The 27355-nt window shown below is 38.7% G+C and overlaps 1 protein-coding gene across 50 annotated transcripts in view; it reads left to right on the forward strand.

Moving 5' to 3' along the window:
* Positions 1-27355, forward strand: part of MLIP (muscular LMNA interacting protein) — a 232125-nt gene that overhangs the window by 104981 nt on the left and 99789 nt on the right. For 31 of the 50 annotated variants that reach the window (XM_070586268.1, XM_070586275.1, XM_070586292.1 and 28 more), the window contains exons 2-4: positions 3151-3306; positions 6098-6490; positions 19505-21079. In XM_070586268.1, coding sequence (XP_070442369.1) covers positions 6233-6490; positions 19505-21079 — 1833 coding nt within the window. In that variant the 5' untranslated portion in view covers positions 3151-3306; positions 6098-6232. The remainder of the gene's footprint in view (positions 1-3150; positions 3307-6097; positions 6491-19504; positions 21080-27355) is intronic. The other 19 variants (XM_070586254.1, XM_070586294.1, XM_070586269.1 and 16 more) reach the window with 2 other exon arrangements.

Raw genomic sequence — 27355 nt, forward strand, 5'->3', positions numbered from 1 at the left:
CAGCAGCCCAGGTTTGACTACTGTTATCTCTCCCACGGGTTATTGCAATAGCCTTATAGCCAGTCTCCATAGCACTTACCACTACTGAAAAGACTATATATCCTACATATTTATTTTGTTTACTGTCTCCCTCCAGTAGAATGTAGATTCCATTAGGGTAGAGATTTTTATTCAGTGTTATATTGCCAAGCTCTAGAAGAGTGCCAGCATTTACTAGGCATTTAATAAGACCTTCTGGAATAAATGAAAGTAAGTAGAAGGCAAAGTATTCCAGTGAGGGTTGATTTTACTAGGAGCATCATGGCAGGACTGAAGGCCACATAAAAGGACAGAGATGTAGGTGGGTGAGTAGATGCAAGGGGGGCCCTGAAGTTCTCTTCTGATTGCTTCAATTGTCTCAGTGAAATGGGAAGCAAAGTCATCAGCTCAGAGTGAGACTGAGGAAGAAGATGTTGGGGGTTTCAAAAAAAGAGGAAAGGATGGGAGTTTTCCAGGTGACTAGGAGGGTGAGTGGGCTATGAAATTATTGATTATTAGATTATTAGATTTAGTGAGGGTGATTTACTCAAATGGGGATAATGATGTGAGAGAGGACAAGGGATTTAAGTGGTATGCGTGGGAGTAATTGTGGTCAATTAAAAGAAAGAAAAGAAGTAAGGGAAAACACAGTGTTGGAAGGATCAGTAGATTTTCATTCTGATGGGGTCTGAGAAATGTTGTAGATGAAGTACTAGAGGAAGCGGTCTGGAAAGAAAAGAAGTGGTGGTCAGAGAATGAAAAAATGGAAACTCTGGAGGGGTTGTGGCTATGGGTCTAGGTTAGGGATGTGAAAGGCAAGGAAGAGTAGAGGTCAAGGCAACATGATATTAGAAAAATTACCCATGGGGTGTAATATTGGGCACTATCAAAAACATGGTGTTAGAGAGAGTGGATTTGAGCCAGGAACTAAGTCTTCAAAGAAAGAAGGGTTTGATTTGGGTGTGGGCAGATGACTGTGACAAGGAGGGGTAGTGAATGGTACAGACGGATGACATGAGATTCAAACCTGGAAGTTTCTAGCTAAGAGGAAAGAAGAATGGTCTAGAAGCAGTAAAGAGGAATGAGGACACCTATCCTACTTCCAGGCCCAGTGTGAGAGAAAACAGCTACCACTGAGAGAGCTTCCTGGAAAGCAGAGTCCTTCAGAGGAATCATGGTTTCCCTAGAGCTGGAATATTTAGAGAAGTTGTTAAGGATATGGAGGATTTTGTGATGGCTGACTGAATTCCAGAAAGTGTGCAGCGAAAAGCCTTCAGGAATTGGAGCAGTACACGATGAGAACAAAACTAGGGATGTGCATAGCATACAGGGACTGAGGGATGACTCAGAGACCTGGGTTTTTTAGAGGGACTGACGTGAGCAGGGTTAAAGGGGCTGCTGAGATAAAGCCTGGGGGATCTAAGGCATAGAAAGGTGGCACAGCTTGAAGGGAGAGGAGAGCAGAGGTCTTGCCAGGGCATATCAGCTTGAAGGGAGAGGAGAGAGATCTTATGACAGAGACATGGAGGCAACAGAGGGGCAGTGCTACTGTGACTAGATGGGGCTGATTTTATCAAGAACATTGATTATATCAAAGTGACTCCCCTCACCCTTCTGCTTCCTCCCCCCCATGACATTCATGTACTTTTCTTTATCTTAGTCCATTCTCTCTGGGCTCAGAGGAGACCATGTTCCTTCTCTTGTCCCCTTAACTTACTCTGCCTGCTTCCTCCAGGACCTTGCTCATTTTCCTTCTCTACTGGTCCCCCAGTCTACAGACATGTTCACATCTATTCCATTACAGACCAACAACGGCACCCCTTTGACTCTATTTCCCTGTCTAACTAGCCTCAACCTCTCTCTTTACTTCTGATCCCAATTTCTTGAAAGAGAAATCTACAGTACCATCTTCTTTTTCTCTCTTTCCGTTTAGTCCTCTGTTGATTGCTCTTGGCTTTCTGTCCTTGTCTCTAGCCTTGTATTGTTTTGTTTTTGTGTTTGTTTTTTCGCTAAGGAAGATTTGTCCTGAGCTAACATCTGTGCCAATCTTTCTGTATTTTTTGGTATGTGGGCTGTCAGCACAGTGTGGCCACTAATGGAGTGGTATAGGTCCATGCCTGGGAACCAAATCCAGCCTACCAAAGCGGAACGCATTGAACTTAACCACTAGGTCATGGGGCTGGCCCTTCTAGGCTTGTATTTTTTTAAAGCCAGAATTATCTATCTAAAATTCTAATGTGACTGTCATTTCCCAATCCACAGTGCTTTAATGTTTCTCTGTGGTCAACAGGATAAAATCCAGGCTTGATCCATACCCACAGCTGCTGCTTTCCATGCTTTCACTCAGCTGGTTTTCTCAGGGTGTGCTATTCTTGTCTTAGAATAAGATAAGAATATTATCTCTTAGATACTGGGACTTCACTGGGACTTAAATTTCAGGTGTTTCCTTTTACAGAGTCTCCCAGGTTGGGTAGGCAGGTACCCTCACCACTTTCCCTTAGTTTTATGTGCATTCCTTTTTTCCTTGTGAGTGGTCTACCGACTGTTTCCTCTTCACTGTGGTAGCCACAGCCCCTGAGTGCCTGCCACAGCAAATAGTTCACACAATTATTTTTGAATGAATGAAAGAGGAGCCTCGAGAGGAGGCATTGGTATTTTGATAGCCAGAAAAGCATACTTTCAATTTTAAATCCATACTGTAGCATTCTTATTAATGATAAATGCAGGAAGTTTCTTACATGCTTGGTGATTATGAGTCAAATTGAACCTGCTACCCCAGGGTTAAATGGATAAAAGTCAATTTTGAAGCAGACCAGATGCTGTGTTTGTGATGACCCCACTGAGGTGGAGATGCCCTGTATTGTTCCAGCTAACCTGCTGTTTCATTGCCATCCCCTGCAACAGGATCTTTCTGGGGTTGTATTGCTTTGTCTGATAAATGGTATCATAAAAAAAAGGATCTAATACACTATGACTATTTTTATAGCTGTTTTCTTTGGCAACTGTACACAGGATTACAGGACAATAGGCAATTTATCAAAATAAATGAGATAAATATCATCATATATAGAGAATAAAGTCAAGATAAACCTTTGACAACACCAAAAGTCTAATTTATTGCATGTCTCATAGGTCTCTTCTGGTGATTCTGAAGCCAAACCTCTGATCTTCACATTTGTCCCCACTGTCAGAAGACTACCAATCCACTCTCAGTTGGCTGACACCTCTAAATTCCTTGTTAAAATTCCTGAGGAGCCAAGTGATAAGAATCCAGAAACTGTAAATAGGGTAGGATTACTTTTATTCTTTTTTTATATCAAGCAATTAATGTTAAATTATTCATAATAATGACTGGGAAATTTGTATGAATGTTTATGTCCTCTGCTTAAAGTGAGGTGACTGTGACATCTAAGGTTGACTAAATATATAATTCTGCAACAGGAACTTAAATGCTGTCAAGTCCCAGGTTCTAATACATTATTCTCAATCCTTTTGAATTGACATCCTATTGTTTACTCTGCCCATGACAGATTCTGCCTCCTGGTACAGCCTCTTCTCCCAAGTGTATCCTAAAACAATAAAGACAAAATTAAAAAAGAAGTTTAAATTTACCTTGAAAGAAAATACAAGATAAAACAGTGAAGTGTTATTATTTTACATGTAATAAATTAGCAACATTAAAAAAATGTAATACCCAATGTTGGGGCAGTTGTGAAGATATTAGCAAGCTCACACTTTGCTGCTAATTTGGTGAATTTGTGCAATTTTGGTGGAAACCCTTATCCATAGTCATAAAATTGTTCAGGGCTTTTCGATAAGCTAACTCTCGGAAATGTATCCCAAGAAAATAATACAAAAGAAGAAAAATGTTATGTAGGAAAATAATTAGGGAAAAATAAAAACAGCTTAATATCTAACAATCAGAGGAAAGTTAAAAATTTGATAACACAATATCTTGACAAAGTTATAATTATAGTGATTATGTAATTCCATGGAAAATGTTAACTTTATAATGTGATAAAAATGTTATAAAATTGTACTTATACTCTGATTATAAATGAGACCAAGACTGGAAATGAAATTAAAACAAACAAAAAAATCCCCCTGAAAATGACTTGTGTAAGAATAATGACATTTTGGGTAAAAATTTTTCTCTTTAAAATACATTTTAATACTGTCTCATTAAAAATAAAATGTGACTGGGGGAACTTTGTGATATTCTTGAGCCAACTGGAAGGGAATACAATAATTTGATTCACCCCGTCAAGATGAAAACATCTTAGCTAGCAAGTAGTAATATATCTGTGATTCTGGGATTTGCAATGCTGCTATCTTATTTCAGACTATTGGGGCCAAATTATTTCAGAGGGATCCTGAATACTACATAAGGCACGTCTGGGAAGTTTCTCTCTAACAGTACTCGACTATGTATAATATATTCATGGGATCCTTTGCTATTAGATGCTATGAGTATGTGAGCCTGTAGATATATGAGTCAATCTTGGTTGCAATCCTCCAAAACTTCCTAAGATGATGATATTCATCTGCTGATTGCAATGATACATACATAGCTACATGTTTAAAGGTTAAAGGTTATTCTTCCTGTGTTTTAAACAGTTCAATATTATAATAGAACAGGGTAATAGTGCCTCTGTTCGTTTATATATTTAACAATTATTTACTGAACACACTATTGACTTGGTGCTGTGGATCCCAAGTGAAATAAATCAACTCATATAACTTATTTGTTATTGGGAAGGTAGACAATGAAGAAGTGAAAAGTGTGAAGTAGAATCTCAGGCATGATGAATGCTGGAAAAAATCCATCAGAGTAAAGGAATAGAGAAGGATGGACTGTGGGGGAGGGGAGTTATTTTAGATCATTAATAATGTTTTAAAAAACTAGCTCAATTTTTGGTAGCTTGTTAGTTTTTCTGTTACTTTCCATAGTAAGCAATCTGTCTTTGAATCCTTCTATTTTTAATTTAAACTTTCCAATTTGGGTTTTTGTTACTGTATTAGACGGTAATTTAACATGTGATATGATCATTGTCAGAGAAATCCTAATCAGAGGCACTTTGTGTCTTATCTCCACTATGTCATCATCAGCTGAAAAAAGTGCAATGGGTGTATAAAATCAACTCCTTAATTTAGTTATATATAATCAATGGCTTGGCTTCTATCATGACACACTCAACACATACACACATATTAGCACACATTTAATTGACCATCATAGTTGAAATTTAATTTATTTAGTGTCTTCTTTAACTTTATATTTTAAAATAATTTTAGACTTGAAGAAAAGTTGCAGAGAAAAGAAAAACAGTAGCCATAATGTATTTATCAATACCAAGAAAATTGATCTTGGGTCTTTTAAACCTAATCCTAGTGTACATTGTTGCTATCATTTTAGAAAAAGATGTTTTGGTAGCTTGATAAAGCTATTTTACTCTTTTAAACCTTCTGTGTATTTGTAGGAAATTGGATGGGAAAAGATTTAGAATTACAAATCCAAAATAAAGAGCAGTGAAAAATACTTTGTACTACAAATATCTACCTTTTTTTGGTGTCTTATTCATGAGTTCTTCCCAATTAGCTTAGATTGTTTTGTCTGCATATCTATGCGTTTTGTTCCAATTTTATTTTTCCTTCAGACTTTTAGAGAGATTTATATTGCTTTAGAACCTTTCGATGGGATTTCCTCTCTCCCTTGGCTTATACAGGAGACACAGGTTTTGCTTGACTGTTAACTAAACCCTTGACCAATCCCCATTTGTTTCATGCATTGCTGTCCTCCTTCCTTTTTAAAAAAATCATGTCATGATTCATTTGAAAGCAGTTTTATTGATTCTGAGCCCTAAATTGTTTGCGCTTGGCCCAGGACGCACAGGTTGGCTAGTAAGAGTAAACCATTAACTTCAACTTAATCGTTCTTAAACCAACCTGATTTTTAAATCTATTTTAAAAACTGTTGTCCTTGGAGATTATAAGCAGGTTAAACTTTTACGTGTACATGCAAAAAAGAAGGATTTATCAAACCAATGTCCGTGCTTTTCTGTCTCTACATTTATTGCAGTCTAATTCCAATGAGTACTTGACCTTGAATGCTGGGAGCCAACAGGAGAGAGACCAAGGGACATTGACATATCCTTCAGAGGTCAGTGGAAAGATTTCACAAGAAAGGGGATTCAAAGCAAACGAACCACAAGGAATGCAGCAAAGTGACCTCTTCAAAGCTGAATATGTCTTTATTGTGGACTCTGAAGGGGAAGATGAAGCTACAAGCAGAAAAAGTGAACAAGGCCCCCCAGGGGGGATGGGCACCACAGCTACTCGGCCCAAATCTCTAGCAATCTCCTCCAGTCTGCTCTCTGATGTGGTGCGTCCCAAAACACGAGGGACAGACCTCCAGGCCCCATCACATCCTGAAATGCCTCTGGGGATGGCCCCACAGCAAAAGCACGGGCAGGTAGGTTTTCCTTCTTGTCATAAGAAAAAAAATTGTTTACGTACCCCTTGTCCTAGGCTGTCTGCAAACGCCTTCCTGTTCAAGGCATACAAAACGCTCAACAAAAAAGAAATTAAAAAACCAAAACCTCAAGGTCATAAGTCATCTATATGTAAATATGGATAATAAATTCATAAGACAAAAAGGATTATACAATTATACTGTGAATTCGCTGAAGAGAAAATGTAAAACATTTAGCTGGAGTGGGTTTGGGGGAATATTACCTCTTTCTTCTGAACATTTCTTGAAGGTTGATATTGGGAGTTTCTTAGCAGAGAGTGCTTGGTGAGCTGGGCGCATCAAATAGCACATTTCAATACAAGAAAGATCCAGTGAGAAGACATTAACTGGATATTAGATGTAGACACATTTCTTTTAAACTACTAAAAAAGTAGTAAAAGGATACACTAGGAAATGAGAGTGTGTAAAGAAAATAATTCTTTCCAGTGTGTCTTAAGGAAAATATCTATTGTGGTCCTGGAGGCCACCAGGCTGGGGCTGGCCTCGGTGAAATGACATCTCATCCCAAAACGAAGCAGCAAGATTGAACAGTTCCTTTAAGTGGACAGCATATGGTGCAGTAGGAGGAGACCCATATCTGTGATGTCAGGAAAGAAAGGGGGTGGATAGGGAGGGATTTTGAAGGAAAAAAACAGGAGGATTTTTGCCACTGGCTGGCTATTTGTTGTAACGAAATTATACAATGACTTTGATAAGGCGTAGGTAGAATGTCAGGAGTGCAGAGGCTGACCTTGGGCGTAGATAGTGGATGTAGAGCTCTCCTTGACACTGAGCATGAGTGAGAACCAAGAGGTTCTGTTTAGGATCTGCTCGGCCAGGCATCTGCAAGCATCCCAAAGTAGTTGGGAGAACATTTTTATTGGTGAGTTGGCCTTTTGGTGCTACTGGGACCTATGCAAAACTGTAGAGTAGGCATCTTATTTTTTGTGCCACCTTATCTTTATATCTGCAGCCTTCACTAACTTCCTGGTGCTGTATTATAGCACCTTCACGCATCCATAGCCTCATGCTGCCTTTTGGTGATAGAAGACTCTCATAGGGTACCCTACCCACATCTACTGTTCATTGTTCTTGAAGTTTATTCTCAGCTAGTTATTGGAAGTATTCTAATCATACAATTAAACTTCTTCTTAGCAATTGGTGATGGGCTTAAACATTTCTTTCTTGCCTCAGGAAAGATGATAGAATAACCAAGGGGAGACAAGGGATTTCCACAGTCAATGGAGGGTAGTTTGATGTGGCCCCTTTAAAGAAGAATGTGTAGGAGGATGATACCAAATAGAAGTAAATAAAGAAAAATATTCTGAATGAAGCACTTTTTTGATTTTTGATTTACTCTTTTCCCCAATTGATAGATTTCTTCCTTTGAGATGGTCATTTATTTTGTTTTCATGTGACAAAATGTATAGAGGTCAAACTAGAGACTACACACACTTTGGAATCTTTTTGCCAAAATGAGTTAGCTAGGAGTAGGTTATAGTTTATGCTATCAAAGCTTCTAATGAAAAGGCAAAGCTCAACCTAACTCATTAGTAGTGGCTGAAAATTATGATTGCCAGTAATGCAGGAATACTGGATTCTGAAATGTTTGGGAAAAGCCATTGTTCTTTGTTCCATTTCCTATAATAATTCATCTGAATGATATATAGTAGGTCATTATGAAATAGAATTAAGATGACTGTTGCCCACCAAGGTGCACTAAAGACTAAAGACCAGAGCACCAAAGAAGGCACTCTGAGAAGTTTAATGTAGTCAGTAGCAGACGTTTAATGGAAAAAATCTAAGGATACCCCATGATTTGATTACTTGATGCCAACAACATCAATTTTTTAATCAGAAATGCAGTTAATTAAGTGAATTTCTGGTCTACCTGGTAAAAATGAATCTACGTACAGAATTGTCTATAGATTAGCATTATCAGTCAGCAATAATTAAGCTATTCCTAAAAAAAGCCTTTAGTTCTTAGTCTGGCTTTTAACCTTTCCATAACCTAGCCTAGATGTTATTTTCTATCCACTTCTTGTACCTCTCTTCTTCAGCTCGTCTGAACTATCATGAGAGTACACACTTCATACCTTTCTATCCCTGAGCTCTGATTCCTCTGTGTGTAATCTTCTTCTCAAGACCCATCTCCAGTTTGACCTAGGCTACTTGATACTCTAGGCTCCATTCAAGTAGCACCTCCTCCTAGAGAACTTCCTGTTGAAGAGGAGTTACTTTTTCTCCTCCATGTCTGTCATTTTCTGTATAGTTTTGTAGCCTTTTTAGAAAATCTCCAATATAATTCCTTTTCATCAGGTTATAATAATTGATTTTATCTTTCTTCCACACCAGACTGAGAACAACTTAAAGTCAAGGTCTGTCTCTTGTTCATTTCTGTATCCTCAGCACTTAGTGCAGTCTTGCATGTAGGTGAGGTTCCATAAGATGCAGGAAAAGACTAAACATGTAAAAGTTCATGTCCTCGAAGTCCTTGCTCAGATACTGACCCCTTCATGAAGTCTGCTTTGGTTCCTTCAGTGAAAGCAAACTCTCCCTCAGTATAATCCCCATAGCTTTTTTCTACACATCTTTTACAACAATTATCCTTTTCCAGCACATATTACATCGATTTAGCCTCATGCCTTATCTCTCCCAGCAGACTGTAAAGTGTTTAAGGGTAAAGTCCATGTTAAATCCATTTTTATTACACATTTTGTTCCCTACAGTGGGTACTATATTATCTTAGCATAGTCAACACAAATATTGGATTGAGTGCATCTATATTCCAAATACTTTTGTTGAAGTGGCATGTTTAAGTAAAAGCACATTGTTAAAAAAATCACTAACAACTTTTAAATTTTAAAGTGCAAGTCAAAAGTAAAAACGCTATATAATATGAGCAGTTGAATCAAAATCTTCTCAGATAAAATTCAGAAAAAAAGAGTAATATTTTTGAATGTTGATGTCGTAATGTTGGTGTAAAAGTCCAAGGATTGTCTTACCTGGAGACAGTATTAGAGTTAAAAGAGAAGTGAATATATGCATACAAACACAGAATCTGAAGCATTGAGTCTGAAAGACCTATGACAGAGCCTGGAGCTGAGGCAGTGACAGTGGGAATAAAAAGGACGCATAGGGTAGAATTAACCAGATTTGTTCATTGGCAATAAATGGGAAAATCAAAGATGAATGAAATTTATATCAAAGGAAATTGGATGAATGTTGGTATCATTAATTGAGGGGAGAATAAGATCTTGGGAAGGGATAGGAAGAGGTGGGACATCTGATGTTGAGTTTGAGATGCCTTGGTGGCATAGCATGATGATATCTAGAAAGGAGCTTGAAGTATGACTCTGGAAGACAGGAGAAAGACGGGAGACTGGACGTATTTGCTGCATAAGTTGAAGTGACGAGAGTGGAGATATTTACTCATGGAAAGAATGTAGAACAAGGAGACATAAGATACAAGCCAGGAAATGGCAAAATATAAAGGGCCCATGAAAGAAGAGAAGCCAATGAAAGAGATAGAGAGGGGACCAGACAAGTTGCAGAGGGGTTTCATGCAAGGAAAGCTAACAGGACTTTCAACAAAAAGAATAATCTATAAACAAGGTCAAATAAATAAAATGTATAGTATTTTCTTATTTATTTCTTTAAGGTAGCTCAGTAGTGGTTTCTTTATAGAACTCAAATGAATCTGGTATCAATAATATCCACTTGGGAATACAAAATAATGACCTATGAAAGAACTTTCTGGCTGCCTGACATGTTTCACATGCTGACCTGGAGTTATCAAATACGAAGCACAATACTTCTCCTACTTTTATGCTGAGAGCTCCCAGAGATTTACATCTTGTTTTTATATTTTTCTAGCTGCCTTGACAGATTTTCTTTCTGTACACTAGCAAGTCATTCTGCTGAGTGGAGTGGGACAGCCAGGTTAATTTATGCTGTTGCTTGATTGAGGAAGAAAGGCAAATTGGGAGATTCAAGAGGTCCAGATAAAGCTGGGGGAAAGGAGCGAAAGGCTTTTTTGCTGCTAGAGCTGGAAGCGAAGCACCAGAGACCCTGACGGGAGGAAGGAAGAAAAACCTCTCTCCTCAGTAGGTATTAGTAGCAGCAGAAGATGTGTAGGGATGAGGCCAGGGGTGTGGGATGGGACCTGGCCACTGTCTCAGTTTGGAATATGGGAGCCCTGCCACCCCCACAGGCTGGCCCCTAGAGCCTCGGCCCCTGTTACCTACTTGGGGCCACACCTCCTCTGTGCTCTCGCCTACTCTGGAAGAGGTGGGGTGAGGTTGTCTGAGCATCTGATCAGTTCTGCTCCAGAAGAGCTGCCTGGCACCTTCCATTAAAATATTAATATTATATAATATTATTTAGTAAAGTAACATAGTATATAATATAAATATTATAAATTTAATACAAGGAAAGTTAAAATATAAAACAAAGTCAAGTAAAGTAGGGTCCTCAAAGCCCATTAAATCTGGAAATGAAGCGGTCACTCAGTGACCTTAATGGGAACAGAGTGAGTGGGGTCACAGGGGCAGAAGCCAAGTTGAGAAGTGGATAGTGGCAAGGAAAGGGAGGTCATGCGTTGGATGGATGGATGGGAAAACAAAAATGAGACAGGCATCTTTCTGGCTCTGCTCCTCTGGGAAGTTACTTGAAATCATAAACTTCAGTTTCCTCCTTTGTAAAATGGGGTGATGATATCAACCTTTTTTCCAAGGATTCAATGAAAGAATATAGATATAAAGTGCCCAGAAAAGTGCCTGACCCATGATAGGTTCTCAACAAATGGTTTACCACATTTAAGAAGTTGGAGAGGACAGTATGTTTTTGGGCACAGGGGAAGGAACATATGAGGAGGGAGAGATTTTTTTTTTTTGAGGAAGATTAGCCCTGAGCTAACTACTGCCAATCCTCCTCTTTTTGCTGAGGAAGCCTGGCCCTGAGCTAACATCGTGCCCATCTTCCTCTACTTTATACATGCGACGCCTGCCATAGCATGGCGTGCCAAGCGGTGCCATGTCCGCACCCGGGATCTGAACTGGTGAACCCCAGGCTGCCGAGAAGCAGAACATGCGAACTTAACCACTGCGCCACTGGGCCGGCCCCGGAGGGTGAGATTTTATACATTGGTTCAAATGTCGCTTGGACGTAAGACTGAGGAAAGGACATGAAAAACACAATCAGAAGAACTGGCTGGGGTCAAATAAAGGAGATTCTTACATAAAATTCTGGGAAATTTGGACATTGGCACACATTTTTATTAAGAACCTAAATTTTGTGGCTCCACGGAAAAGAAATTACAACAGATTATTTGGACAGGGCATTAGACATAGAAACCCTCCTTATATCCCAGGCCTCAATTTTATAATGAAATACACTGTTTATACTAGCACATTTTATTATGATAGCCTTTTATGTCTCTCCTACCCAGTAGATTTGTGAGCCCCATGATGACAAAAAATCTTCTCACTTTCTGGTACCCATCACCTAACACAATGCCTGGGACACTGCAGCTGCTTAGAAAGTATGTGATGAATGAATGAATGAATCCTTTTCACCTGATTCTGTGATCTAAATGATCCTCCTTTTCACATGTCCCTGTGGTATAAATAGGGAATAGACATCATTACATGAACTTTTTTAACGAGCATCCATAGCTGAGAGAAATCTATAATAGATTATGGAATAGAGCCTAGGACTTCTGCCTCATAGGTGAGTTGTTGCTCCATATTTTCCTTATTAAAACAAATCATCCATAGCTTTTGGACCTAGGGATTTAGAGATTGAAGTCTTCAAAAAAAACTGAGAGGTTAAACTTCTGTGTTAGATTCTGCTAACTGCTGAGGGCCAGCTTGGAATGCCACAAATTGTTCCTGTAAAATGGCATGTTTAGATTAAGATGCCAGGAAGTAATCTGTACATGACCATCAGCTGGACCACTTTCTAACTGCATGCAGAGCAAAGCTTTGTGGGGCCCAACAGCGAAAAAACCAAAAAGCGAGCCTGCTTCGCACAAGGAGGTGAGAGGTGATCTGAGTAGTAAGTCAGATTCTGGGTGGACCCTTTGGATGATATAATTGCCTTGAGGCAGTTACAATGATTAAAAATTTAGAGGTCCTTATTCTTTTAATTAATATACATATCTCTGACCAAGTGATTTTTTTTTTTTTAACCAATTTCCTCTAGTGAGCTTCCCATTGCCATCTCCTCATTTCCCTTCTTGATTAGGGCGTGTATATGACTCCCTCCTCTTAACCTTCTTTGTCACCTTCCATGGTAAGTGAGACTGGACACACTTAGGAGGGTTTTTCCGACCCAGGCTCTGTACTCTGATGCTGGCAGAATCCCTGTGACCCTAACTGGTGGCTTGTTGTTCCCCCCGGGTAAGATCAATTGAACCATTAGCCCAACGGGAAAAGGATGTGCATTTATGGAAAATCAAGTTGCTTTGACAATTCGAGCAGAGAGATGATGGAGCCTTTTAAAAGGAGGGTCTCCTGACTTGCTGATGTCAGTACTCAGATTTTTCTTGCTAGCAAGATGAAGACTGAATCAGATGTCAGAGTCACTGTTTTCCCTTGCTCCTGCCCACCCTCACCGCCCAGAGCCCAGAGTAGAATGAGTGGACAGTCGCTGACGAGGCAGATGAGACCTTCTTCAAGGAGATACTATGTCCCTGCTCCCTGTCCTTCTGTTCCTACACTCACTACACACTTGATTTCTTCATTCCTGCATGAAAGTAATATTCCAGGCGCTAGACTTGAGGGGAATGAAATTTAAAAGACATAGCACCTGCCTTCAACGAACTTGAAAAACAGATGCACCTGAAAACAATGACAATGAAAGGTAACAGGTTCAAGGAACACTGGGAATCTAGTGAGAGGATGCCTAAATCAGCCTGGAATGTCAGGAAGTGTTCACATTGTGGGAGTGGAAAGGGGAAGGATGGGTGCCAGTTTTCTGGGCAGATAAGCAGGGCTTGGGCATTTCAGACAGCAGGAACAGGCAGCTAAGTACCAATGGATAAGAAGAGAAGGAACATGGAAAGGACTCAACAAAAGATAAATAAACTAGGACAGAGTGATGAAATAGAGGCCACCGATAAGACAGTTTTGAAAAGGAGGGAGCGATTGGAAGTGTCAGATTCTAGAGAGAAATCAGAAAAGATAAGGGATTCAAGTGCCTGTTTGGTTTAGGAAAAAATAAATCATTGTAGACTGATGATAACAGTTTCTGTGGGAGAATATGGGGTAAAACTGTTAAGAAGCCGGCGGGAAGTGTATTAGTTTTCTATTGCTGTGTAATAGATTACCACAAATTTAGTGGCTTAAAAAACGATTTTTTAAAATTCGATTTATTTTCTGCTGGTTGATCAGTAGTTCAGCAGTCTGGGCACAACTGAGCAGGGTTCTTTGCTCAGGGTCACACAAGGCCGAAATCAAGACGTCAGGCTGCATTCTGAGCTGGAGGCTCCCCTAGAGGAGGGTATGCTTCCAAGCTCCCTCGGGTTACCGGCAGAATTGCGTTTCGCTGAGGCTGTATAATTCACGGCAGCTTGCTTCTTACAGTTGGCAACAGAGAAAGAGAGTCTTTGCTACTCTGATCTCTAATGTTTTGACCCTCTTTCCAAGAGCTCATTTGATTTGGTCATGCCCACACAGGATAATCTCCTGTTTGATTAAATTAAAGTCACCTGATTAGGGACTTTAATTACATCTGCAATATCCCTTCACCTATGCCAGATTTTCTTAGGAACAGGTCACAATTTCCACCCACACTCAAGAGGAGGGGATTATACGAGGGCGGGACTCTTTGGTAAGTTACTGTAGAGTGTGCTGGCCGCAAGAAGTATGGAAATCAATACAATGATTGTGTGGTACAGACATGACTGAGAAGAAAACAACATGGGTCTGTAACTATGGGAGATCTGAAAAGATCTTAGTGCACATGTGTGCATGTGTTTTTATCAGTTAGCTTTTGCTGCTTAACAAACCATGCCAAAATTTGCTGTTTTCAAACAACCACCATTTATTTAGCTCAAAAATCTGCAGGTCAACAATTCAGCTGTGTTCAGCTGGGTGGTTCCATAGATCTGGGTCAGGCTCAGCTGATTTTTGCTGGGGTTCATTTGTATGTTTGCAATTGGCTGCTGGGTTGGCTAGAAGTGGTTAGCTGTCTGGTGGCTAGTTAGCTGAGATGTGGTCTTGCGATTTCCCAGTAGACCGTCCTGAGCTCATTCACGTCATGGCGCTGTTTGGCACTCAGCAAGCCGGTAAGCTCCAATGCACAGGTGCTTTTCTAGTCACTGTTTCTTGTATCACATTTGCCAATGTCCCACTCGCCAAAACAAATCATATGACCACTTGAGATTAAGGAATGAGCAAAAGGACTTTGTGTTTTTAATGAAAAGACCTGAGGATGGTGGGCATTTTTACAATCCACTACACAATATTTATTATTATGTTTTTAAAGGTTGGAAGGATTCTACTTTATATTTATGTTAGGTTAAGAGAGCTAGTAAAAAAGAAAAAGTCTGGATACAAAGCATATGGGGATAACTGATCAAATGAAGGCAAGGGCTACTGGGATTCAGAGTACATAGGGAAAATTTACCTTTTAACAATTGAAAAGCCATCATTTTCCCTTAGAACAAAGGAAAGGGAATGAGGATACATCTAGAAAAATTAGAGGCTGGCCCGATTGGGCAGCCGTTAAGTGCGCATGTTCCGCTTCGGCGGCCTGAGCTTTGCCGGATTGGATCCCGGGTGCGGACATGGCACCACTTGGCACACCATGCTGTGGTAGGCGTCTCACATGTAAAGTAGAGGAAGATGGGCATGGATCTTAGCTCAGGGCCAGTCACCCTCAGCAAAAAGAGGGGGATTGGTGGCAGATGTTAGCTCAGGGCTAATCTTCCTAAAAAAAAAAAAACCTATAGAAAAATTAGATTTTCCTGATAATCTCAGTTTTCTTTGGAGAGAAGGAATGGAGGTCATCAGTTGAGTACAGTGGAGGAAGTGGTGGGAAAAGGGTTTGTGGAGAGTGTTAACTTTGCGTAAAAGCTGTTATTCAGCCTAGAAGAGGCAGCTGAGGTCAAAAGAAAAGAAAAGAAAAGAAAAGAAAAAAAAATAAACCCAAGAAAAAAGCTGACAGGGACAGGCCCCAGCTGAGACTATAGACCCTAAATTTATGATGGCACCAGTCCACAGTGCCTCACTCAGCCTTTGCGTGAATTAGGGAAGGGTACCCCCTCTACATAGGTGCAAGGAAGTTCGGCCCCACTCTCTGCTGGTGCCCTTGTACAGACCAAGTTCATAAATTAAGTTCAGTGGCCCTGCCAATCAACAGAGTTGTGTTAAATTTTTTTTATAGCAGCTCTAAGTAGACTAAGTCTAGGAACATAATGGCAGTTGGTGGGCTTGATTTAAGAAGGAAGTTTTGCCAAGTGGATGGGTGAGAGAACAAGATGGCTGGAGTGTTGACAATATTGGCAAGAAGGTTGAGATCAAACAAAGTATTACTAAAACCTAAAATGCAAAATAGCGGGGAATGAGGGAAATGAGACTGGATAGCATGAGAGGGGCTCTGTTGTGAAGGAAAGATCTAGTTCATGGTAGACACGGAGAAAGCACTGATGACATCTTGAGCGTACATATACTTCGACCAGATTTTGAAAGGTCAAACTGATGATAGGTTAAATGGGGTGCAACTAGAAGTAGGAATACCAGAAAGCTTATTTAAATTGTTCAGAATTCTGGGAATCTTCCCAGTGATATTATGAGTGTCCATCAGTGAGAAGAGGACCGATCAATCAGTAAATTTAAGAGGCCAAGCTGCCGTAATGCAATCACTATATGTGAGGACAGAGAGGAATCTAGAGATGCCTACAGATTCAGGAAGAAGAGAACAACATGTGAAAACAACATCTGGTGCTGTCCAAATCTTGGGAAATATTCAGAGCAACAGGGAGCAGATCAATCAACTTAGTTTTTATTCAGATGCTTTGAAATCTCATACACACATTGGGAAAAAAACGAATATATGCAGGAGCAGTTAATTTTAAATTGACTAAAATTACAAGGCAGCTCCACAATAGAGATTGGTTATTAAAATAACTGCTGGCCTCCAGCATACAGGATCCGAGGGTGGATTGATGATTAAGATTGTCCACTTGATAACAGCAGAACGTTGCGAGCATTGTCTGTTACCGAGATTATTGTGAACGTATTCTAGAGTTCAGGATAGTCTTTCTCGGATAAGAGAGTTTTGAGAATGACTTTGGAGGAGGTGTGTGGTAAGGGGGCTCAAGGAATCAGAAGAGGGCTGGGGACTGGAGAACAGTCAGGGGTGGCTTTCAAGAGGTGTTTGAAGCAAAGAAGTCAACAAAGATCAGGTTGAAATAAATCATGGAGACGATGGAGAACAGGCTTCAGGGAAAATGAATTAAAATGATCAATAACAAGCCTAGAGTACAGCACAAGGGGTCATTGATGGGAGAGGATGAAGGGATGGAAGTCATTTATAGATATCAACAGAGAAGTTTATTATCAGCGTTAAGGGATTTACAGGGAAGAGGTGAGATGAAAGTCCTCTTCTGAGCTACTTGACTGAGCATTTGATGCGTATCCACTCTTTCTGCATAAAATTCTTCAAGTCTTTAGCCCCTCTTTTTGTAAACTTATTAATGAGAGGAACTCAGGAAAATTGAAGCTTTTTCATTAAAAAATGCATTCCTCGCTCCTGGGAATTTTATAAGAATATGGGGCCACGTTTTATATTAGTATAAATTAAGCTAACATCAAGATGTACTTGCAAATTAGAAACAAATACTTACATTGAATAGGAAAATGTAATAAAAATTATATCTAGATTAATATAAACAAAATAAACATTCTTAGACTTTTCAGAGTCTTTCTCTTAGAAGTTTTTCAATAATTAACTATTAAAAAGTACAGTAACATTCTGAGTTACTTATATGAGGTAAAATATGACTTAATGTAGTAGGATGTTTGGCAATTAGAAGCCACAGTCTTGAGGAAGTTGGAGGGGACAGTCTTTTCCTCTGAGTGAGATCCTCAAACTTATGGCCCCAGGATTTTACCATGATACTTTGGTGGATAGCAAGGCTGAATTAGTGAGTTTGTCATATTAGTTGAAGTTACTTGGAAACATGACTGAAAAGGTAGTGGGATTTTTGTGGCTGATATCCTTGATTTATAAAATTCTTTACCCAAAGCTGTGGCATAACATGCAAAGACACCCTATACATAGCTTTGAAATTTCTTCATTCCTTCTGGGAAGAGAGACCAACCATTGGCAATAGTTAGAGAAGATCTTTCATTTATGGCTCATCATAGGAATCAGTTATATAAACACTGGCTAAGCAGAATTGTTTCTAAGTAAAGCTTATATCATGGAATTGTTGAGCTTTCTTTCTCAATTTGATTGAATTCTGCTTGATTTTCAATTATCGCTGATTTTTGGATATTCTGGGTTATGTTATTCAAATATTATTTATGTGGGAAGAATTCTGTTTTGCAAATAAACATATGAATTTACGTATAAAAAGAAAGGAATATTTTGAGTATGTTTGCTCAGAAACTTAGAAGTTTGGGATGAGTTGTTTGAATTTATCAGTTTTAAATATTTTTAGAACTCAAAATTGTATGATATGAAAATCTTTACAATAGGTCTGATGGATACCTTCTTTATATGTTATAAAGCAAAATCCAGAAATACCACTTACCCAATTTGTAAACCAAGGCTTTGCAAAGTTTAATTGTTATAGTCATACATTTTCCTGCTAGGTAATGCAATATATATATTATTTTATATGTTACATATATTTATATATTTTATATATTGTATATTATTGAATATTTATTAAAATATTCATTAATATTTTGAGTAACTGATATTCCATACATTCTTTCTTAGACACAAGTATTTTCCTTTCCTTTCTTTTTATGAATTGATAGAATCACATCAATAATTTTGAAGGGAAACCTCTGTTTAAAAGATTTGGCTTTAGAATCATGTATAATTTCAGTACTTGTCTGAACGTACTGGATGATTTTCACAATAGCACAGGAATACTTACACCCACTTATTCCACAGGCTCTCCCTCGTCTCTCTTGAAAATGATACATTATTTCTTAATTTTCTTTTTATTTGATGTGGGATTTGTGGGTTGCATAGTTTCAGGCAGATTACATCTGTAAAGCACTTGGGCTTCTTTTGATATGAAAGAGTCCCCATTCCTTCCAGCATAACCCAAATCATTTGTTATATGTTCATGCTGGCAAGTAATTAGGGAAAATATTTTTCATAAGCTAAAACTTACTCTCTATTTTGCACTTTGCTTTCACTCTCTCAACTTATCATTGTATGTTGATTGTTCGGCTCTGCATCTTCTGAATTCTGGGTTTTTTTTTCAGGTTTACAATATGTAGGAATAGTGGAAGTTTTCAGAATTTTAAAAACTTGAAACTGTTAAATTTTGTAAGGATTGTAGTCATTATTATTATATTATGGTTTATATTCTTACAATGGAAGAAAATCTGTTTCATTTCCCAAAGTGAATGTTGAAATTTATACTGATGGTGATATAAATCTGCAAATCACACAATTCCAAATTAAGATAACTATTTTAGGTTTTGTCAATAAATTATTTTCCAAATGGAAACATGCAAATACAATTTTATATTGATGTTCATTCTGGGGAATAAATGAGGTATAGTATATAGTACTTTACAGTTTATTTATATTTTATTTCAAATTCGAAGCAATGCCTCATTAGCGAAACAGAATTTCTCCCATTTTGATGGAGGTTTAAGCTGCCTCTTTTTGCGTAAACTAATAGAAGGACTGTTTGCATAAACACACAAGTGACAAGAATATTTTGACAGTTTCACAAATAATGTCCCATTACAATCTGTCTATTTCTCTTTCCTCCAGTTAACTTCTTCTCCCACTACCTCTGAGCAGCTTGCCTGTAAACCACCTGCTTTCTCCTTTGTTTCTCCAACTAATCAGAAAACACCACCTGACCCAGTTAACCTCGACGGAGCCTCTGTCCTAGAGGAGTTCCACACTAGGAGGCTGGATGTCAGTGGGGCCTTGGTGGAAGAAACAGCAACGTATTTTCAAACTTCCGCTCACTCTTCACCCTATTTTGCATCGAAGGGCACCTCCTCGACGTTACAGGTTCCCCATTCCACTCAGTTATCAGGTTCTAATTTATCCAGTCCAAGTGCAGCCGATCAAAAACATGGACTGACGTCCGAAGTTCTGAAGAAGACAACTTTAACATCGCATGTCCCTAGCCCCAGGGAAAGTCCGAGAACCTCTTCTCCTTCACCATCCTCCGGTGCTTCTCTGAAGTCGAATTCAGCCTCCTACATACCAGTCCGTATTGTCACGCATTCACTCTCTCCAAGTCCGAAACCGTTTACTTCCTCTTTCCACGGCTCTTCTTCCGCTATCTGTAGCCAAGTGTCGTCTAGTGGAAATCTCTCGAAGTCAGGAGTGAAATCCCAGGTGCCCTCTCGGCTTTCCCTCCTCACTGCTATGCTCAAGTCAAACCCTTCTCACCAAAGACCCTTTTCCCCTGCATCTTGTCCCACTTTCTCTCTCAACTCCCTGGCTTCTTCCACACTCACACTAGATCAAAGAGTGAAGGAAACCCTACCCACGCCTAAAAAATCTCTCTCGAGTTGCTCCCTGAGAGCCAGATCTCCAGATCAAAGGGAACACCAAGTTTCTGGATTTAGCCAGCAATCCTTTCACTTACCTTCTTTCACCACATCTGTTCCCCCGTCTCAGGCACCGTCCCTTTCTCCCACAAAGCATGTCGGTAGCAGCCCTGTTTCTTTGAATGTAGAGAAAACACCATCACCCACTTCTTCAAAGAGCAATCCAACGCTCTCCCTGCTCCAAACCAATACATCGAGTCCTGCAGGTCTTCCTCCTGTTCCACCAAGCTTTTCTCCTCTTTCTTGGAAGGGCAAACAGGATACTGACCTCAGGGGTCTAGAAAAGCCCACGAATATTTACACACATCCTTCTAAGTCAGCCTCCTCTACGTTATCTTCTCTATCTCCTCCCACTAATCAAAGAGCCACACTCTCCTCTCCAGAGAAATCTTTCCATCCTTCCCCAGCTCTTTCAAATCTCATAAACAGATCCAAGAAAGCATCACCACAGCTATCTGGCCAGGGGCAGAATCCTCCAGCTCCTCCTTCACCCCTTGTCTCCAGTGCTAGCTCTGCCTCTCTTCCCAAATTGGGGCCCTCCCCTCCCGCTCGTGCTTATCTTCCCTCCCAGGCACTCCAGCTCAGTCCCTCGGCACTGCACCCAAATTGTGGCAGTGGTACCTTGCCTTCAAGACTTGGGAAATCTGAAAGCTCAATAGCGGACCACAGGTCATCTGTTTCAACCCCATCACCTCCCATCTCTCTAACAAGAACGGAGGAGCTGATTTCACCTTGGGCATTGTCCATGTCAACAGGCCCCGAAACTCAGAAACCCAAGGTATTTTTTTGCACGTTGCATGGTGCATGCTTATTTTGAGATATGGAGGAATCTTTTTTCCAGGGGAAAAATCGGTAGTTATGATATTCATTCTGCTGCTACAAGGAGGTAGAGAAAATTCAAGAGGAGCTAGGATTTGGTATATTTGAATGTGGAGATGAATTATAATCTGTCTAAAATTGTGCATGTCTCTGTAAAATTCTTTGATTTTGCAAATCCTTCTCTTATGGTAACTTCTTAAATCTGTGGCTCCATGGGCATTTTTTTTTCCAGGCGTAATATGAGTTATATCATTGATCCCAAAAATGGAATTTAAAGCAACTACTTGAGCTTTGGGAATATGATACATTTCTGATTATTTAACAACATGGACCCTATTATTCATCAAAATATCCTATACTGATAGAACAGTAGACAGGATTAGTGTAAAATGGAATATTATCTTAGATTTAGGCCCGTATTATTGCCAAGCTAATTTGAAAACTTTCTATTTCCTTTGCCAGCATTCATTTACTATTGTTAATTTTCTTCCCCTTCTACCAGGTTCATTTCTTTATTGCTCCCCATAACTCAAGCTAAATCAGCATGGATTTAGTTATATACATACGGGGTAAAAGGGAATAGAAATTTTCTTTATATGTGAAAATTATTTGATTTATTGTAAACACTACACACTTAGTAATTATGAAGTACAGAAAGGGTAGACAGGCTGGGTATAAGAAAATGGAATTAAGAGAGGAGAAATATTGGCTTTTAAATGCTCTGAATCAACCTATTGAGCAAGGATGTGAAACTGGTGTTTATTTTAATATGAGAAGGGAAACATTTGAAGGATTGACCCATAGACTTCATTTCTCCTGGTGGAAGGCAACTCTGCTCTAGAGATGCCAGCTGCCCAGCTCTTCTTAAATAATTTAGGATGTGGATCTTATACACCCAGAATTTAGTTGTTGTACAAATAAAATAAAATAAAATTATGAAAGTGCCTGTATTAGGAAGGATTGGGATTTTCAGTTCAGTGCATTGAAACAACGTAGTTTTAGAGCTTCCAAGTTCCATGGAGATTGGGTCCAACTCTGTCATTGTTTGGATGATGAACTTAAGATGGGAAAGATAAAACAGCCCACAGGATCTTGTTAGTGACATTGTATTACAATTCAACTTAAAAAGCATGCGTTAAACACCTACTGTATCCCACCACTATACTAACTTTTTGGGGGATGTATGTGTTTTTTTAAGGAACTTAAGAGAGACTTCTTTGTCTTAAAAAAATAAATTCTATTCAGCAGGAAAAAATATACATACACATAATGTGAAGAAGCTATATATAGTTATTAAATCTACAATAAAGCTAGGAAACAAATATAAGGCAATATTAACATGATGTAATACAGATTATATGTAATTGTTCACTGAATTCCCTATAATAGAAATATTATTATGGGATATGGTTAGTGAGGGAAGTTATCATAAATGTCAGGCCTGTCAGAAATGTTTAAGATTGAGCTTAATGAAGAGGAAAGGAGTTGGCATTTCAGAAACGGTAAACAACATGGCCAAATATACAGATGATCCCAGAGGAGTAGATGTGGAGACCTAAGAAGATTGACTTTATCATCGAATACTGATATCAGTAATGGTAATTACAGTAACAGATATCAAATGCTTTCTGTGTGGAACTGTCCTAGGAGCTACATAGAATAGTTAAAAATTAATTAAAAGGGACTATGTCAGTTAATTTTTATGACCATATGAGGTTGGTAATATTATTTTCTCCATTTTATACACGAAGAAACTGAAATTCAGTGACTAACTTGCCCGGGTCACATATCTTGTACTGGCAGAGCAACATTTCTGTTAATTTAAGTCTGGTGATTCTGAAAGTCGTGTTCTTTACTACTATGAGTTATTGCCACAAAGCAGTTACTCAGGCTAATTATCATTTTAGCCTGATTTAATAATTTTCATGAAGGAAATCATCATTATTATGGAATAATGATCAGAATTACTAATTTATATAATATTTGGGTTATTTTAAAAATGTATTCTTAGAGATTATTAAGTCCTTGTATTTTATACTTTCAAAGGAAATGGGATGGAGAAAAATCTAACTTTTTCTATAATTCTAAGTTTAAAAATCTTATTTATTTGAGGTAAAATGACCTGGTGATTATCTTTTCCATACATATGTGTGTTTATGGAGTTCCCTTATGGTGTATTAAAAAAAGCCCTGATGATGTAAACATTACTGTTTCCTGAATTTATTAACAATTATTTTGTAAACCACACTGCCGTATGCTTACATTATTCCTTCTCTTTGTGAAAAGTGGCTTTAGTCCAGAGGCTTCTGCGAAGTGTCACTGTTTGTGGTTCGCTCTGCTTTGTTCATGTTTGTCCTGTTCTTGGAGAGTTAGAGGAGGGTGAGCCCAGAGGGGCTTCTGATAAAGTCTAGTCCTTTTTTGTCCTAAAATGAAGATTGTTGAAGACCTGTTCTTCCCCGGCTCCCTCACTGCTTTCCACATTGAAGAATTTTCAGCATTTGCTTTATATTTTTTGTTTTATTTTCGTTCTTTCCAAGTTAATAAAATTCAAGCTTGTAGAAATGCATAATAAATTTGATGAGCATGAAAATATGAAGAATGGTTATAATTTATCTAATTTTATCTGTTCCTTTGTTTCTTATAGTGGGTAAAATTCATGATAACTTCTACAAAAATAATTTCTTTCTGAGACATGCTGTCCTTTGTTATATTTATTTCCTCCTTGCTGCTTGATATTGTCTCTCCAAGTAAAAGCCTTTTTTCTTGCTTTTTTTTTTTTTATTGCAAACCATTATTTGCAGAAATTGTAACGAGTATAAAAAACTCATTAAAATGGATGCTGGAATAGATAAATCTTATCCCAATTTCTTTTGATGTTTGACTAGCTTTGTTTAAATTGCTAAGATTATTTTATAGATTGATAGGAGGAATTTGACAAAAGCTTTGGGATATCAAAGAATTTCTATGCTTTTATGGATTGTTTCTTGTCTTGCTCCTTCCACTGTGGTGCTAATCCAAGCACGGGGCTCTTTTTGAAGTCAAAGCACTTCCGATTGAGATCAGCTTCACTCAGTGCCTGATCCCGAAAGGAGAGGTCCCAGAAGACAGACGGCCATCAGATTAAAACATGAATTCTTGAAGGATATTAGTTCAAAGCCTGGGCCCTACTGTCCTTTGATATTAAAATAAAATGGAACAGCTAGAATGGCTGAGCTAAATTCAGGTATAAAGCATGTTTGATGTTTCTTTTTCATAGATAGAATCTCAAGGTTCTGAATCTATTTGCATTAGCAGGGTATAATTCATACATTTTAATTTCAGATATAGTTTAAAAATATTTCACATTATAATCATGGCCCTAGACAGGATGGGCATCTCCCTGAAAGTTTCTCAGGCTACTCTTTCATCAACATCTCTATTGTCTGAGATATTTTTTTCCCATGGGAGAGGCTGAATATCACAAAAGTAATCCATGGAGTTGTATTTGGGCTCCCAATATATTTTGTCTTCATTTATAAAATAGTTTAAATTTTTAGCTTAGTGAGTTATGGTGATGTCCCATTTGGGAATTTGGGATGGCCATTACATCAAAACCTTACACATTTTGCCACTCACTAAAGATGGTCTGAAGCCCTTTTCTATCTGTGAGGGCTGCAGTGGTGTGCCTGCTCTGGCCTTAAAGCTGTTTGGACACATAGCTTGTTTAGAGAGTCAGTTTGGAGCTTTTTGATATTTCATGAACTTTTATAGCTGGCGTTTTATTTACAAACTCTCATTCCTTTAAGGCATCAAAACATTTCGAAATACATCACACTAGAAACTTGGTGGCAACAGTCTCTAGATGATTTTCTGCATTTCTGCTGATCCACATGTAATCTGGGAAATGAGCAATACGGAACGTACCTCCATGAGCTAAAATAGTTAATCTGGGTTCAAACAAATCATCCATTCAATCAATAGATATGTAGTGAGTGCTTGTTATGTACAAGGCACTTTTCAAAGTTGTGAGGATATTGCGACAAATAAAATTGCCAAAAATGCCTGCTCAAAGAAAGTTTATATCCTATGGTGGAAGAGAAATAATCAAACAATATTCCCCCTACCCCCAAGTAAGTAAATTTTCTTGTGCGTTAGAAGGTCATAAGTGGTATGGAGAAAAGTATAGCAGGGTAAGGGACGGTGTCACGAGTTTGTATTGCGTGGTCAAGATAGAATTCTTTGAGAAGGTGACATCCTGGGAGGTGAGGCTTCTTAAGAGAGTATCATCAGGACAAATCCCTGAGCCCAGAGAGGGCGGGGCAGTTACAAAGAACAGTTGAAGGAGCCCATGTGTCATGAGTGGAGTGAGTGAGGGAACACTGAGGTTGTCAGAGGGAGAAGTAACTGGGAGCTGAGTCCTGGAGGTGTGTAGGCCACTTCTAAGTCTTTGATTTTTAATTTGCGTGAGACAGGAAGCCATTGGAGGGTTTTGAATAGGTAATTGACACAATCTTATCTATCTGGCTGCTGTGTGAAGAATAAGCTATAAGAGGGTGAGCTTTCATCTCAGGGAGATTCTGACGCAGGCTGTGCAGGCATGCTCACTGAGGAGCAGGAAGTGTACATTTAGAGTGATGCTCTCGTTTCTCATGGATGCTTCTGGAAGGAGAGGTTGGCCACGATGGTAGGGAGGCTCTTCACCAGGGTTCTCTCTTCTTGTTGTTTACGTAATCTGAGAGTCTGCCATTCACCTGTACTTAAAGTGTAACTGTGAGTTCAAATTCCTAATTCTCAAGGCAACTAGGATAGTTCATTTTGAGATTTCATGGGTCTTTATTACTGGAGCCTGTGGTGGAATTTTATACATCAGCATTGGGGGGTAGGACAGTGGTGGGGAGCATTTCCTGAAGGGGGAGAATATGTTCTTGCTGTCCCCACCTTCATGCTCAGGATTTATGTTGCAATATCTAGTATTGCCTATGAGTAGGGTTAGCTCTGATAAACTTGTGTACTAAAATGCCATTTCCTTTTCTAAACCTAAACTTGGCCCTGCACCTGTCATGTAATGGGTATTCAAGAAATATGTATTAAATATGTATTAAATGTTGATGGAAAGCATAGATTACAAATTGGAGAGATACAATAGGTATTACTGAATTTTTTGCTAGATTCAGGGGCACGCTGGTCATTTTTCCCGTCTAGGATTAGCTGATAGTGATTCCAGCCTGTAATACTACAGGCTATTATTTAAGTTATAATTACCTTGACTAGAGTGATTTATAATTTTAAACCAAGGAAGGGAAACCAATGAATTTGGTTTAACACCTGGAAGCCTTGAAATGCTAAAGAGGAAATATGTTCTAAATTAGAATTTTGGAAAGAGAACCCAGTGGAAATATAGTGAACTGAAAAGATATCTCTTATGGCAACAAGAATGATCTTCAGACTGAGAAGGAAATACTGCATATGTCTCAGAGAAGCATAAAGCCTAAGATAGATGAGGAAAGAGAAAGAACAAGTTCTGAATAAGTTCATATCTCCTGGTCTAGATAAATTGTATCTCAAAACAGATGAAATTTTTCTTTCTATTGCAAAACTATTGTAAATGATAGGAAGTAAGAGAGTACCAGAAAAAAGGAATGAACCATATGTTCCATTTTTCATACAAAAAATGATAAATTCTGAAAATTATGGCCTATATTCTTAGTTTGTGAATGTTTACAAAAACAGTTATAACTGGAAGTCAGACATTTTCTTCAAGCAAGACATTTATTGAATGCCTTCCAAGTTCTATCCTTTGTGATGTCTTTCAGCATATCAAGAACGGGGGGGAATACGTGAGATATAATGACATATTTCTGTGAACTCACATTTGTTCTGAGTGCCCAGTCTGAAGCATCCTCAAGGTCACTCTCTATCCCATCATTCTATTTCAATTTTCTGCGTATTATTTATTTCTCTATGACTTGTCTTTTGCTTTCTTATTTATTTGTTTATAGTTTGTCTCTGTTCATTAGGATGTAAGCTCTAGAGAGTAAAATCTCTGTATGTTTTGTTCACTGCTGTATTTCCAATATTTAGAGCAATGCATGTCACAAAGTAGAAACTGAATAATATTTTGTTGAATGAATCCATTTGTTAAACTGCCATATCTAATAGACTTACAGCATGTCTCGATGTTGGCCAAACCCAAGTTGGCAGAACCCAGTAGGCAAGAGCTCCCTCTACGTGGTGTATGACTTGAATGAAGATAAAA

Source organism: Equus przewalskii, chromosome 19 (genome assembly GCF_037783145.1).
Source record: "Equus przewalskii isolate Varuska chromosome 19, EquPr2, whole genome shotgun sequence".
NCBI lineage: Eukaryota > Metazoa > Chordata > Mammalia > Perissodactyla > Equidae > Equus > Equus przewalskii.